The sequence below is a fragment of the Melospiza melodia genome, chromosome 8 (genome assembly GCF_035770615.1).
Source record: "Melospiza melodia melodia isolate bMelMel2 chromosome 8, bMelMel2.pri, whole genome shotgun sequence".
NCBI lineage: Eukaryota > Metazoa > Chordata > Aves > Passeriformes > Passerellidae > Melospiza > Melospiza melodia.
The window spans coordinates 10,294,733-10,307,842 of NC_086201.1; the positions used below are offsets into that span (position 1 = coordinate 10,294,733).

A 13,110-nucleotide genomic window follows, 5' to 3' on the forward strand; every position below is an offset into this window, starting at 1 on the left:
TGTAAAATGAAAAAGTCTTACTTCCTGAAAAGTAACTGCAAATCTGAAACAGTACATCCAACTCCAGCTGAAGAAAGTACCCCAGTAAATATCCCAAGTCTCCCTGAGAAAATAAATTAATGACACCAAGTGTAGCAAACAGAGCTGGGCTGGAAATTGCTGCCCTTATTTCAGATGTGTTCCAATTCTGGCTTGGAGTAATTCTGTGGATGTGTGAGACACAGACAGTGCTCTACAGCTTAGGTATCAAGGCAGTCACCTTCAATGAAGGAGACTTAGATTTAAGTCCCCCAGCTGGTCAGCTGCTCTTGTGCTCCCAAAGTACTGAGCAGCAGATCAATCATAATTCTGAGAAACTCTTCCTAACAAATGCATAGCTGATATTGTTACATCCAGTCAAGTTTTAAGGTGCCAACACCCATTCTTCATCCCCAGACTTTGGTCTGTTTTCCTATCAGTCCTGTTTTGAAATTACCTGAATTACAAGGCACCATAATTGGAAATAGTAAAATTACTTCACAGTTTACATTTTCATTTCCCTTTAGGGAAGTAGTTTATGTGACATTTTGAGCTACATTATACATGACCTCAATTTATTAAAGCATCAAGTAGTATTACATCATGGTCATTCAGATCTCATGTAATTGCTTTCCATCTAAAGCAGTGCATGCAAGGTTAATGTCTGACTCACAAAACATGTTAGAACTTGAGCAGTGGACTTATATCCAAAAATTACTGAGTTGACATAGTGTCTGAGCCCTGATTTCATCTTATGAAGCTTTTCACTTCACCTCTTTGACCCATCTTCTTGATCTGTGTGAAAGAATCTAAAGGTTAATCGGTTCACCTTCTTGCTGAGGGCTTATATATTTATGTCATTAGTGATGATAATAATAATGAGTCTTTATACAGTGTCATGTATCTCCAAACTTCTCATTTTCCTTCAGCATGCCACCAAAACCAACCACACTTGCTGTTAAAGCTGTTGAAAATTCAGAATTCAAACAGGCAACCAGCAATGGGATTGCTAAAGAGCTGAAATCCAGCAGCACAGAACTCATGGTTGAAACCAAAGACAGGGTGCCAGCAAAGAAAGAATCCTTTTACATCACCAGAGAAGCCAAAGAAAGTAATCAAGGACAGCACCAAGAAACCAACACAGAACATAAAGAAGGAAAAAAGGGACCCCAGGTCTTGCAGAAAACTTCAAGCACCATCACACTACAATCTGTCAAACTGCAACCAGAACCAAAGGCAGAATCCCAGGCCCCTTCCATCAGACAGGGTGAAAACAGGAAAAGGGGTGTGCAGCTCCTGATGTCAGCTCAACAAACTCCACCTCCTACAGGGCACATCAGTCCCAGGACTAGAGAGGCAGAAAACAGGTCTGGAGCTCAGGGGGCTGTAATGGAGGAGAAGAGGGAGCCCCTGGGAATTCCCCCTCAGTTTGAGATCCATCCGCAGAGCCTGGAAGCATCAGAAGGCCAGGAGATAAAATTCAAGTGCAAAGGTAAAGGAATGAAAATTATTGGAGCCCCTGGGTTTAGTCAGAAAGGGATTCCCTTTCTATGTGGAGAAGTAGAAAACAATTCCTAGTTCTTTGAAAGTTGCTCTCCTCCTAAAGCTTTTTGGGAACAGATGCAGAATCCAATGCTGTTTCCACAACACTTAGTGAAGTTTTCAAACCAAACGATGCCATGGTGTCCATCTCCTCTCTCATCTGGGGTTTCCCCAGATGTAACCAATGCTGCTCCTTCTAGGAGATAGTTTTAGACCCTCTTATATGAGGGTACAAGAGTGAAAATGGGTGATACGCTTTCCAGAACTGTAATTAGTGACACTCGCCTTGAGCCAAAAAAAATCAGAGGAGAAAATGCAATCAGTCACTTCATGTCTCTAGGGGCATCTATTTTTATGTCTCATATTTGATCAGCATGATCTCAGAGCTTCCTAACAGCTGAAATGACAAAGTAAGAATTAAAAGAGAGGTTTAGAGTTTGCTCCACAGAATATGAATGGGTTTTAACCTCTGAGAAGAGTAATGATTGTTGCATTTTGCTGAATCTGGGTAGTAGATTTGGAACACTTCTCTTTTTTGTTTAATTGCAGTTTTAGAAAATAATCTGGAAGCATTTTCCTTTTTTTCTTTTTTAATAACATTTACACTTCAAAGTGTTCACATAAATGAGAAAGAAATTGGTTTTTTGTTTCTCTAGAGATAAAAAAAAAAATCAACATGCAACACCATGGTAATTTATTTCATTTCTTGATGAGTCTTGCCCCATGAGTCCAGATTATAATTTCCTTCACAAGCCTTGAGCATTTGGAGTGGAGAAAATATTCCAAAGATCCTGGTACATTTTAAACAGTTTATTTTTCAGGTATATTACTAAAAACATGAATTGTTTTCTGTCAGAGTATCTCACACACTTCGCAAACTTTAACTAATCCATGACCCTGTTTGACAGGGAAATAGAGTCCCTATCACAGATAAACAGGGAGCTCATCCAGTTTTTTATTGCAACCACTGAATGCCTTTTTGTTTGGCTCTGGACCCAAAGCACAGACTCTTACATGCCAGGCAAGGTGTCTGCAGAGAAATCACAGTGGGACGTCCCTAATCCCTTTAATAGGTAATCTGAGAAACTCTGCTGAGAATCCTCTCTGCAGGGGGTGACCAGGGTTGCTTTCACTGCCCTTCTCCCTGCTCATGCAGCCTCACCTCAGGCAGGTCCAGGATTATATCAAGGTGACCTTTGAGTATCCCCAGGGCAGGGAAAGTCCACAGCCTCTCTGGGCAACCTGTGCCAGTGCTGAGTAAAGAAGAGTTTATGTTTGGCAAAAACCTTCTCTGTTTCAGTTTCATATCCATTTTGTCTGTGACTTTTAGAAGAACAGTTTTCAGCCAGAAGCTTTTTTCAGATATGGTTTTACATATTACCAAGTATTTGTTATTTTAAGAGATGGACTAGCCGAGAAGTTTTAGAAGATCAGAAATGTCAACATTTTTGACAGCAGTTTTGTGTGTTGCCCATTAAGGTTTATATAATTATGTATGTGTAAAGTGTACCTAATTTATACTAAAGTAAATAATACTAATTAAATATATACTAAGTAATGCTAATTACAAATACCTATTCATAAAAGTCCAAATGTCTGATTGTCCAGTTTCAGGGAAGCCAAAACCAGATGTGGAGTGGTTCAAAGAAGGCCGACTTATTAAAGCTGGAGAAGATGTCCAAATATATGAGGAAGATGGAGTTCATTGCCTATGGATAAAGAAAGCCAACTTGAGGGACAGTGGATCTTACAGCTGTACAGCTGCCAACCCCAAAGGCCAGACTTCCAGCAGCTGGTTGTTAACTGTCAGAAGTAAGTTCTTGTGAGCCCATCTGCACTTTGGAAACTGTGGCTGGAGTTTTTTAAGCTGTCAGAGGGTGGTCACTACATAATTTTGTTTGACTTCTCAGTGTAGGTTAATTCTGATTCCTATCTCTGTGTAAAGTAGTGTGCAATAGCTGGGAAGCCATCAGTTTCCCTTCTGACATATTGTGGGTTTTGTTGTTTGTATAGCTAAAACCATCTCAATACATGGTTTGTACACAGGGAGGCCTATTTTCTACTCAGGTTTCCTGTTAATACTTGTATTTAATACAGGCTGTCAGTGGGTTTATTACTGTTGTTCTGCATTTAGTTTTTTTGAAGTTGCTTAGCATTTCTACACTCCACATTTGAAATATTTTTTGAGTACAAGCCAATTCTGTGCAGTAGGGTGAATAAGAAGAAAGGGGCAGGAGTGAGAACTATGATTTGCTAAATTTAAGAACATGTCCCAGTGACAAATTATTTTAAGCTTGCAGGCAGTGTCCTACTGGTCTGCCTGAAATTTTTGTTCATTCTAGCAATTCCTGTCCTCAGCTGCAATGTTTTCATCTGATGTTAAATTTTGCTCTGGATCCATGTTCATGTTAATGCAATTTTTCTCCATTTACTGTGCCTGAAGTTCAGTCAGGATACCCAAGATAATTTCTTTCTGTCTCATGAGAGACCTTTAAACTGCATCCTTAAGTCACACTGTTTCTCACTGGGAGAAGACAAACAAGAGCAGAGAATGAATCATCCTCTTTTTTGTGCTGAGCTCTCTGCTAATAGGCTTCATACACTTCTAGTGATGGGCTGCAAATTACGGGTTGTGGCATAGGAAATCACCACTTAAAGCAGAGCTTGAGGCCTGGCAATAGCTGCTCAGGCGATGAGAGAAGAATGCCTTCTTTATAGCAGTCAAAATTATTTCTATCCCTCAATAAAGCATTTCACCATGGTTAGCCCAGCCATTTTCATCTAAGCATACTTAGAAAAAGGCTCTAAGTGGTAAAGCTAACTTCATTAATTTCAGTTGAAGGAACTGTTTTCATTTTGTGTTTTAAGGGCCTAAAGTGGAAGAGGTTGCTCCGTGCTTTTCCAGTGTCTTGAAAGGATGCACCGTGAGCGAAGGGCAAGACTTTGTGCTGCAGTGCTGCGTGGGAGGGGTCCCTGTGCCCCACATCACATGGCTTCTCAATGGTAAGGAATCTCCTGCTCTGCAACACCTGCGTGAACGCCCTGACACCCCAAAGCGCGCTCAATCGCCCTAACACAGCCCGCTGGGACGCCTGAGGAAAGGCCTTTACCGGAGCACCGAGTGCGCGGAAACGGCGCCGTGAGCAGGGGCTGTGCTGCCGCAGTTCGGCAAAGTGACCAGCAGGGTGCGCTGGTGACACGGCTGTGCCAGGTGCGCTACCTGGGCTGTGTCACACGGACACCCCTGTGCCCGCTGAGTTACCTGGGCTGTGCCACATGGACACCCCTGTGCCCGCTGAGTTACCTGGGCTGTGTCACACGGACATCCCTGTGCCAGGTGTGCTACCTGGGCTGTGTCACACGGACACCCCTGTGCCCGCTGAGTTACCTGGGCTGTGCCACATGGACACCCCTGTGCCAGGTGCGCTACCTGGGCTGTGTCACACGGACACCCCTGTGCCAGGTGTGTCACCTGGGCTGTGCCACATGGACACCCCTGTGCCCGCTGAGTTAACTGGGCTGTGTCACACGGACACCCCTGTGCCCGCTGAGTTACCTGGGCTGTGTCACACGGACACCCCTGTGCCAGGTGTGCTACCTGGCCTGTGTCACATGGACACCCCTGTGCCAGGTGTGCTACCTGGCCTGTGTCACATGGACACCCCTGTGCCAGGTGTGTCACCTGGGCTGTGCCACATGGACACCCCTGTGCCAGGTGCGCTACCTGGGCTGTGTCACACGGACACCCCTGTGCCAGGTGCGTTATCTGAGCTGTGTCACACGGACACCCCTGTGCCCGCTGAGTTACCTGGGCTGTGTCACACGGCTGTGCCACTGCTGGTGACATCCCTGTGCCAGGTGCATTACCTGGGCTGTGTCACACAGACATCCCTCTGACAGCTGAGTTACCTGGGCTGCGTCACACGGCTGTGCTGCTGCTGGGGACATCCCTGTGGCAGGTGAGTTACCTGGGCTGTGTCACACGGCCGTGCTGCTGCCCTGTGCTGAAGACTGTGCTGCCCCCCTGCTTTTGGCAGGAGCTTCTGCTCCAAGCGTAACAGGTTGGCATCATGTTCCCACAGAATCCTGCAGTTCTAAGCAAAGTATCACAGAATATTCTGAGGTGGAAGAGACCCACAAGGATCATCAAGTCCAGCTCTTACATGAATGGCCCATACAGGGATCAAACTTGCAACCATGGCATTATTAGCACACAGAGCAGCTGAAAAAAAATGCATGATTCCAGTTGTACAATGCAAACAACCTTAAGGTGGATATAGGACAGCAAGTGATCATTTAAACATCAGTAATTTTTCAATACATGTGTTTATGCTTTTCAGTCTGAGTATTTAAGAGGTAGGGAGGAGACCAATGCCTGATTCCACCCCTCCATCAGCTGGGTAGATCGTAATAGTGTTAGCAGCTCTGTTCCCAAGATCTTGAAATCAAAGCTCTTCTGCTTTCTTCTCAACTAGAATATGTTCCTTGACATTCCAACATTTGCCTAAAGCTGACTAAAAAAACCAGTGAAATATTTTTTACTTTTATCAGACAATATAATCCCCTACCCCGCACTGATTACACAGCTGAATAGTCAAGTTTCCTTAACTGCCTCCTAATATCAGAGCTAGACCCAAAAATCAGTGTTTTGCTTTGATTCCAAATTATTTCAGTGATCCAGGCACTATGTGCTTTGGCTGAGTACTCCCTCCATTAAAAGCCATATCTGAAAAACACTAGAAAAATTTATTCAGCTTAACTCTTGATCACCTCTTTTACTCCTGAAGTGCAATTGATTTTTTTTTCAGACTCTCCCAGGCTATCTATCTTTGAGAGTGTGTGTGTGTGTGGTTATTTTAAAATTAATTATTTGCACATGATCACTGTTTTCCTTTAGCTATTCAGAGTAAATGGGCTAACTGAGAAAGGTGGCAGGGCAAATGAACCATGACCTTGAGATTGGTATGTTCCCACAGCCTGGGCTGTTCCCCTTCCCAATAACTCCATGTCCAGAATAGAAAGGCCAGCTTTATTTACAACACAAAACATGTGAGTAAAGGTTCTAACACTCTCCCATTGGACATCATTTGTTTCTCTGTCTGAAGGCTATGCTGAATTTCCTCCTTTGCAGATGTGAGCAGAATCTCCGGCAGTTTTGCAAGACTAAGAATTGTCTTGCAGCTCAGGAGCAACTCTGAGTCAGTCATTTCATGTTCATATTCCAAGGTACCCTTGCTCCTAGTGTTCCCTTAGACATTGACTGATGTATTACATTCAGTTATCTTCACATGCAGAGCATCTTCCTGTCTCAGATCACTGACTGCGGGTTGATTTTCAAATGACTTACAGCTCATCAGGCACAGATATATGGTCTCCATTTGTGTAGCCATGTTCTAATCAGAACACTGTTGTCTCCTGAGAAACAAAGCCTAGACATAAATAACCCACATGTTCCTGTGATGCATTGTGCCCCCCTGCCTTTTTTAGGTCGTTTATTTTTTACTGACCTTTCTTCTTGCTGAATCCATATGTCTGCCCCTGTTCAGGTATAATCATGTTTACATTGCATCCAAGCTTCTAACTTCAGTTGGCTCAATATCACAATGTAGGTGGGGTTTTTTTTTAGTTAGCTGGATTTCAAACCATTAAAGTTCTGTAAGTGAGAGTCAGTGCATTAACTCTGCTCTTAAATCAAAAGCCAGTGATGAGTCTTCGTAACAGAAGCACAAGAAACTCTCATAATAATAAAAATCAGACACATCATGTATTACTCTGAAGACACAAGCACACGACTTTCATTCCAGGCTGCTGAAATATATCACTATAGTTTAATGCTCTTCTGTCTTGCATGGGACTGTGAGACATAACTGTTTATATACCATTTTGATACAAACGTGAAAGGATTATAAACAGTTGTTTAATGTTGATAATTCCATGTATACTCCTAGGGTTATTATTTTACTTAAGGATCAAATTGGCTGTTGTGATATCCACTTGAATGCAAACATTTCCTTCCTGTCTACCACCTAGCTAGATACTACAAACTCCATATTTATATCCCTGATCAAATAAAGGAGAAAGTTGTAAAATATTACTCCAAGCAGACATAACAGTGCTTTTGGCAAAATGACATGGTGGAGTCTTTCATCAACTGGCCACATGAAGAAAACAGTATATTCACAGTATATAACTGGGGGCAGGCAGACCAATTCTGTTTTAAAAAAAGGTTTGTGAGCATCTGCTCTCCCTGTCTGCAATATAAAGCTTTTTATATTCACAACTGAACTCTATTAGGACAGAGGATAAAGCAACATGCTGTGAGCAACCCCACTACTGTTCAAAATACAGCACTTTTGCAGAACTCCATAGAAATAAAAATCACGTGGAACAGGATGTGTAATGTTCACTAGAAAATATCAAATCCAAGTTGTCTTCCAAGCATGACAATGATAACAAACCAGAATTAATTTGAGCAGAATAGTGGAGAAAGAATGTATATCTTGGTGAAATAATGAATGCAAAGACCAAGTTATCAATCATAAGAAGCAGGAACAGAAGGCTGCTTTGAGAAAAAAATAAGAAAAAAGAAAAAAAAAAATAAGGGAGGCAGCAGGACCTGCTCCCTTCCAGGCTGGCCATCCCTGGACACTGAGCAGGCTGCATGGTGTCCAGTCTGCCTTCCCCAATGTCCAGGGAATCCACACCACCTGAGAGCTGAAAGGAACTTGCAACAACTTGTACAATGTTACATCCAAGTACTACTTTAGATACCAAGACTATTTACCAGCTGTGACTGTGTACCAATTCAAAATATTTTCCAAGCATTAGACAGGTTGACCTCTCCTTCAGGTCAAGTGAGACAAAAAATAGATGATGTATACTCTGCATTGTCTGTAATTACTTCTCACCATCTGTAAGGATGAGTAGTTTTCCATATTCATAGAGAGTCCACAAATAAGAGCTACCTGACTGAGCTACGAGTTTCATCCAAGCTCTTACTCTTCTCTGCAAATCTACCATTAAACCTTTTTTTCCAGCTTTTTCAAGGTGGTTCTTTTCTCCTTTTGTTCTCCGTCTACGTTTCATTTAAGTTTCTTTCTGAATTTTCACTGATTTACTGGCAATTTCCCTGAAAGTGAAATTCCTGTGTTTTAGTTCTGCCCTTACCAAAGCCTTATAAATAACTTTTTAGGTGTGCTCTCGGTGACAATACTTCAGTGTGTAACTCCAATATACTTTATCTTTTTAAAATACTTTCTAATTAACTTCTTTTTCAATTGCAGGAATAAGGAGTGTATGACTGTTTTAAGTAACTTTTTATTCATTTTGCTTTCTTTGTGGGTTTTCTTTCTCCTTAAGTTTAATTGAACCTCTTTCTGCTGAATTTAAGAACAATATGACCGTGACTTTAGTATAACAATTCTCAGTAGTGTTTGGTTTTAGGATAGCTTTGTGATTTGTCCAGAAAGCTTTTAATAAATGGGCCAGGGGAAAATTTCCTTTCTTCAGGCATAACATGCCAGCAGAAAGGTATTTTTTGTTATTGTTCCTGCTGCCAAGCTGTCCTCGAGATTTGACTGTTCTGCCTCTGGAGAAGGGAACATTTCACTACTGGGAGAGTTGTTTTTATTACATCAAAATATAAGTACTGTGGATGTGACTTAGAGTCTTGCTGCAGGTTATTCCTATGCTTGTGTTCTTTTTCTGTGGTCTAATGAAAAGGCTGTTCTGTAAGTGAATTCACTATTTTTTGAATAATGCTAAAAATAGCCAGTTTTGTTGGGAGCTGAAGTAAAAAAGACTCCTGGCAAAATGTGAGGACATGTTAAAGAGTCCACATTTTTCTTTTCCATGCAGAACACTTTCCCTATTAATCTCCTTACTTACAATAGAAATATAAGGGCATTGTTCTGCTTTTCATGGTGGAGCTTTTATCCCAGGTGTGTTTCTGGTACAGCATCATAGTATCATTTGTCACCTCTAACACCTTCAATGTCAGAATGCCAGGCAAGGAGCCTGTCAGGTGAGACATTCTATAAGTGGACTAGAAAGGCAATCCAGTGCCCCTTGTCCTCTAACAGAAAGCTCTGTCTGCTTGGGCTCTAGCTCAGCCTGCACGTATTTGAATGTAGTGCTATTACCACATGCAGAAACGCTGTGGTGTAGTGTAATAGTTCCAACAGTCTGAGTGTGACTGAGTGAAAATGAGCTCAGAGGAGCCAGTAATAAGAATAGATGACCTGTGACAAAGGTTTGAGAGATTTTATTCTAAAATTCTTCTGGGTAGTTGATCAAATATTCACCCCAACTTTTCATGCAATAGAAAATGTACTAACTTAACAGATGGTTATAAGCAAAGGATGAAGATCATCTACCACATTTTATAATGTATGCAGGTATTGGATGATGCTGATTTTGGCAAATGTTTGTATTTCAGAATGAAACTGTGTATGCATATAGATAGTGCACAGATAATAACTACCTTCTGAGTTGGCTTCCTTTGAACATCAGAGATGAGAGAAAAATCTGTCCCATCATTTCATTTATCCTGCTCATTGTGCAGAACTGGTTCATAAAACCCCCAGAGCTGTGTGCTTTAAAATTATTTTGGCAATGAAATAAATTTCAGTCTTTTTTGACCACAAACTCCCGAGCAACAGACATCTTCAGATCAGTCCTGCACAATTTCTCTGCTGTTTCATCCTCTTCTCTTAGATGACCATGATTTCTATTTCCAGCATGATGTTTATGCACAGGTATAAGGCTGGCTTAAGTATTGCATACACTGGGAAAGCAACCAAAGATGAGTCAGTACTGGAAACTATTTAATATTGGGAAAACAGATTGCAGAAGCATTTCAGAAAGTTAAGGCTGAGACTCATGACAGTTTCTGAAACAATAGCAAGACAACTTTAAGCCATCTATACTAATATTTAAGCATGTCAAACCAATTCAAGGAAGCAGTTTCTTAAAAGGAATTTCTTTAATAATCACATCACCATGGATGAGACTGCACCCTTCTGTTACTGGCCATACTGTAGTGTAGATTGACTGCTTCTATAAATCAGCTTCTTTGTTCCATTTCAGCTTTTACTGTCTCTCTTGGAATGTTTCCACTACAAAATACCCCTTAGAGGACTTCAAGTGCTTGTCCATGCCCAACAGATTTTGCACATCTAGCTTTCTCTGCATTTCATCTAGTTTCAGGCAAATTACAAGATGTCTGAAGCAAACACACAGTTCTGGTCTTATCCACCTGAAAGAGAATCCAAAATGAACTTTTATCCTTTTGCTGCTACTCAAAGTAGCATGCAGTGAATCTGGTGGTGAGCTTTGCCTGACAACCATGTTGTGCTTTGTGCTTGGGATGCTGCTGGTTGTAGTCACTAGAGAGCAGTGGCTGTGCACAGAGTGGGATTTGGCTCTGCACTTCCATGGGATGGCTGGTGTTAGGCATCCAGATTTCACTGAAAAACTGAAGTGCTTTTGAAATTTGTGGCTGATGTATTAAGTTCTTTTTCTTTCTGTCTGCAGACCAGCCAATTCAATATGCCCATTCCACTTTTGAAGATGGAGTTGCAAAACTGACTGTCCAAGATGCCCTACCAGAAGATGATGGAATTTATACCTGTCTGGCTGAAAACAACCTAGGACAGGCATCTTGCAGTGCTCAGGTCACAGTCAAAGGTGAATATCTCAGACTATTGTAATTACTACAATCACACAATCTTTTTTAACAAAAATAACTTTGGATCTTTAACAGAGGTGGTTGTGAGTGGATTCTATGTTTTTCCAAGCTTTTGTCAGCTGGGTACCTCTTCTCCCCATTGCAGGTGTGTGCAACTTAAGTGCTTAAGTACTGTGTAAAGTAATAACCACGTTTCAGAAAAAGTTATTAGTGCTTTGACCTTCCCAAAGGCTTAGTGTACAGAGCAGTGAGGCTGTTCAGGAAAAGGTTTACCAGTGTAAGAAAGGACTGGGACAGCTGAAAGTGAAAAAATAATTGCAGTATCACCCATCAGAGAATGTTACAGGCAGGAGGGAGATGCTTCTCCTTCCTCCTGAAAGGCAGAGGAGAGACCAATGCCAGGGACGGCAGCTGTGATAGCAAACGCCAATATTCTTGTTCTCTTACCAGGATTTATCAGATATAATTCTGAGCAGACATCTATCAGCTAACTGATAGGTAACTTTAAATAAGTAGAATTTTGGTAGTGAAAGTATCAGAAGAACATCGTAGTAAGTAATTGAGGTGACTTGTTGTCTCAGAAATCTGACAGAGTGCTGATTTGACAGAATTGATTTGTTCATGAAAGCCATAATTCTGTACTAGAATCTCAACAAACACATTCTAAAACACCACAATTCAAAATGAAGACAAGAGATGACAGAATTCCATGGATAGTGAAGTAGTATCCATCAATATTATGGTCTTTATTCTTTCAATCTCACCTGGCATCAGTCTATTCAGGTGTTTTGTTTAATGGCCTGGAGATTGTCCCCTCCTGCCTCTCCAATCCCCCTCCCTCAGACTCTCCCTCCCTCTACAATCAAGCCTGTATTTAGTATTTTTCACCTTCAAATGATTTTCCCCCAAAGTTATAGCAGTTTGTCACTGCCTGTCCAACAGTGCTGAGGGATAGCTACCAAGGGAACTATTCCTTTTGTTTATGACTAAATAATACCTGCCCTAAATTTGTACATTTGGTTAGGTGGGAAAAGTACCCTGATCCCTGTGATCTCAAGTTTTGTCTTTGTTTACCAGTGTTCTGGGGTGTTTGTCTACAGCTCTTTAGTGTTATGCCTGCCCTATTCTGTATGACAAGGTTAAAATAAAAACAAAGTAATTCTGGTAAACCTATGAGTTAATTTCTTGATCACCAAATAGGAAATATAACCATCCCCTCTCCACCCTTCCCTCCGGAAAAATGGCATGAAGTAAGAAAACATCAATGTAAAATAAACCTGAAACTAATCTGTTCTCAAAGTTATCAGTTATGATTTCTCTGAAGCATTTCATCTGCATTAGCTAAAGGCCAGTGAAGAGTGGTCCACCTCAACGGAGCTGTTGTTGACCTGGGGTTTTCTGATCCATGACTGGGACTCAGGAACCAAAGGGACAGTCCCCTCTTACAGAGCATTTCTGAGTTATTTTAGGGCTGACAGGCAATGCTAACGTGGGAGCCTTGCCCTGGGCTTGTGTGTTCTGCTGAGCTATTTCAGGCCATGGAGTCACTCTTGCACTGTGTTGGATTCCTCTTGCACTTTACACAGTCTGGGCTGGAAGGCTGCATTGCCACCCTCGTGGGAGTTGGTTTCTCTCATCTGCATCCTATTCTATTTTTTAGGAGTCATGGAATAGGGAGGGGGAAGAATAAGAGCAGAATTAAGAACATACATGACATGTATGTCAAACTACATGTTCAAAATTTTTACAGTTTTAGCTATCCTATCTTCTTCTTCCCTAAAACTCACCATGTCCCTGTGAGGATTACAGTAACTTTCCCCAAAACTCAGATCAATGTGGATTTTTCTGCCAAAAACAGTACC

At 41.5% G+C, this 13,110-nt stretch overlaps 1 protein-coding gene across 1 annotated transcript in view; it reads left to right on the plus strand.

Annotated features, from left to right (window-relative positions):
• MYLK (myosin light chain kinase) overlaps nucleotides 1-13,110 on the plus strand; it is a 141,179-nt gene that overhangs the window by 30,948 nt on the left and 97,121 nt on the right. Inside the window, exons 7-10 of the mRNA XM_063161757.1 lie at nucleotides 948-1,510; nucleotides 3,169-3,372; nucleotides 4,429-4,563; nucleotides 11,095-11,247. Of these exons, the coding sequence (XP_063017827.1) occupies nucleotides 948-1,510; nucleotides 3,169-3,372; nucleotides 4,429-4,563; nucleotides 11,095-11,247 (1,055 nt within the window). The remainder of the gene's footprint in view (nucleotides 1-947; nucleotides 1,511-3,168; nucleotides 3,373-4,428; nucleotides 4,564-11,094; nucleotides 11,248-13,110) is intronic.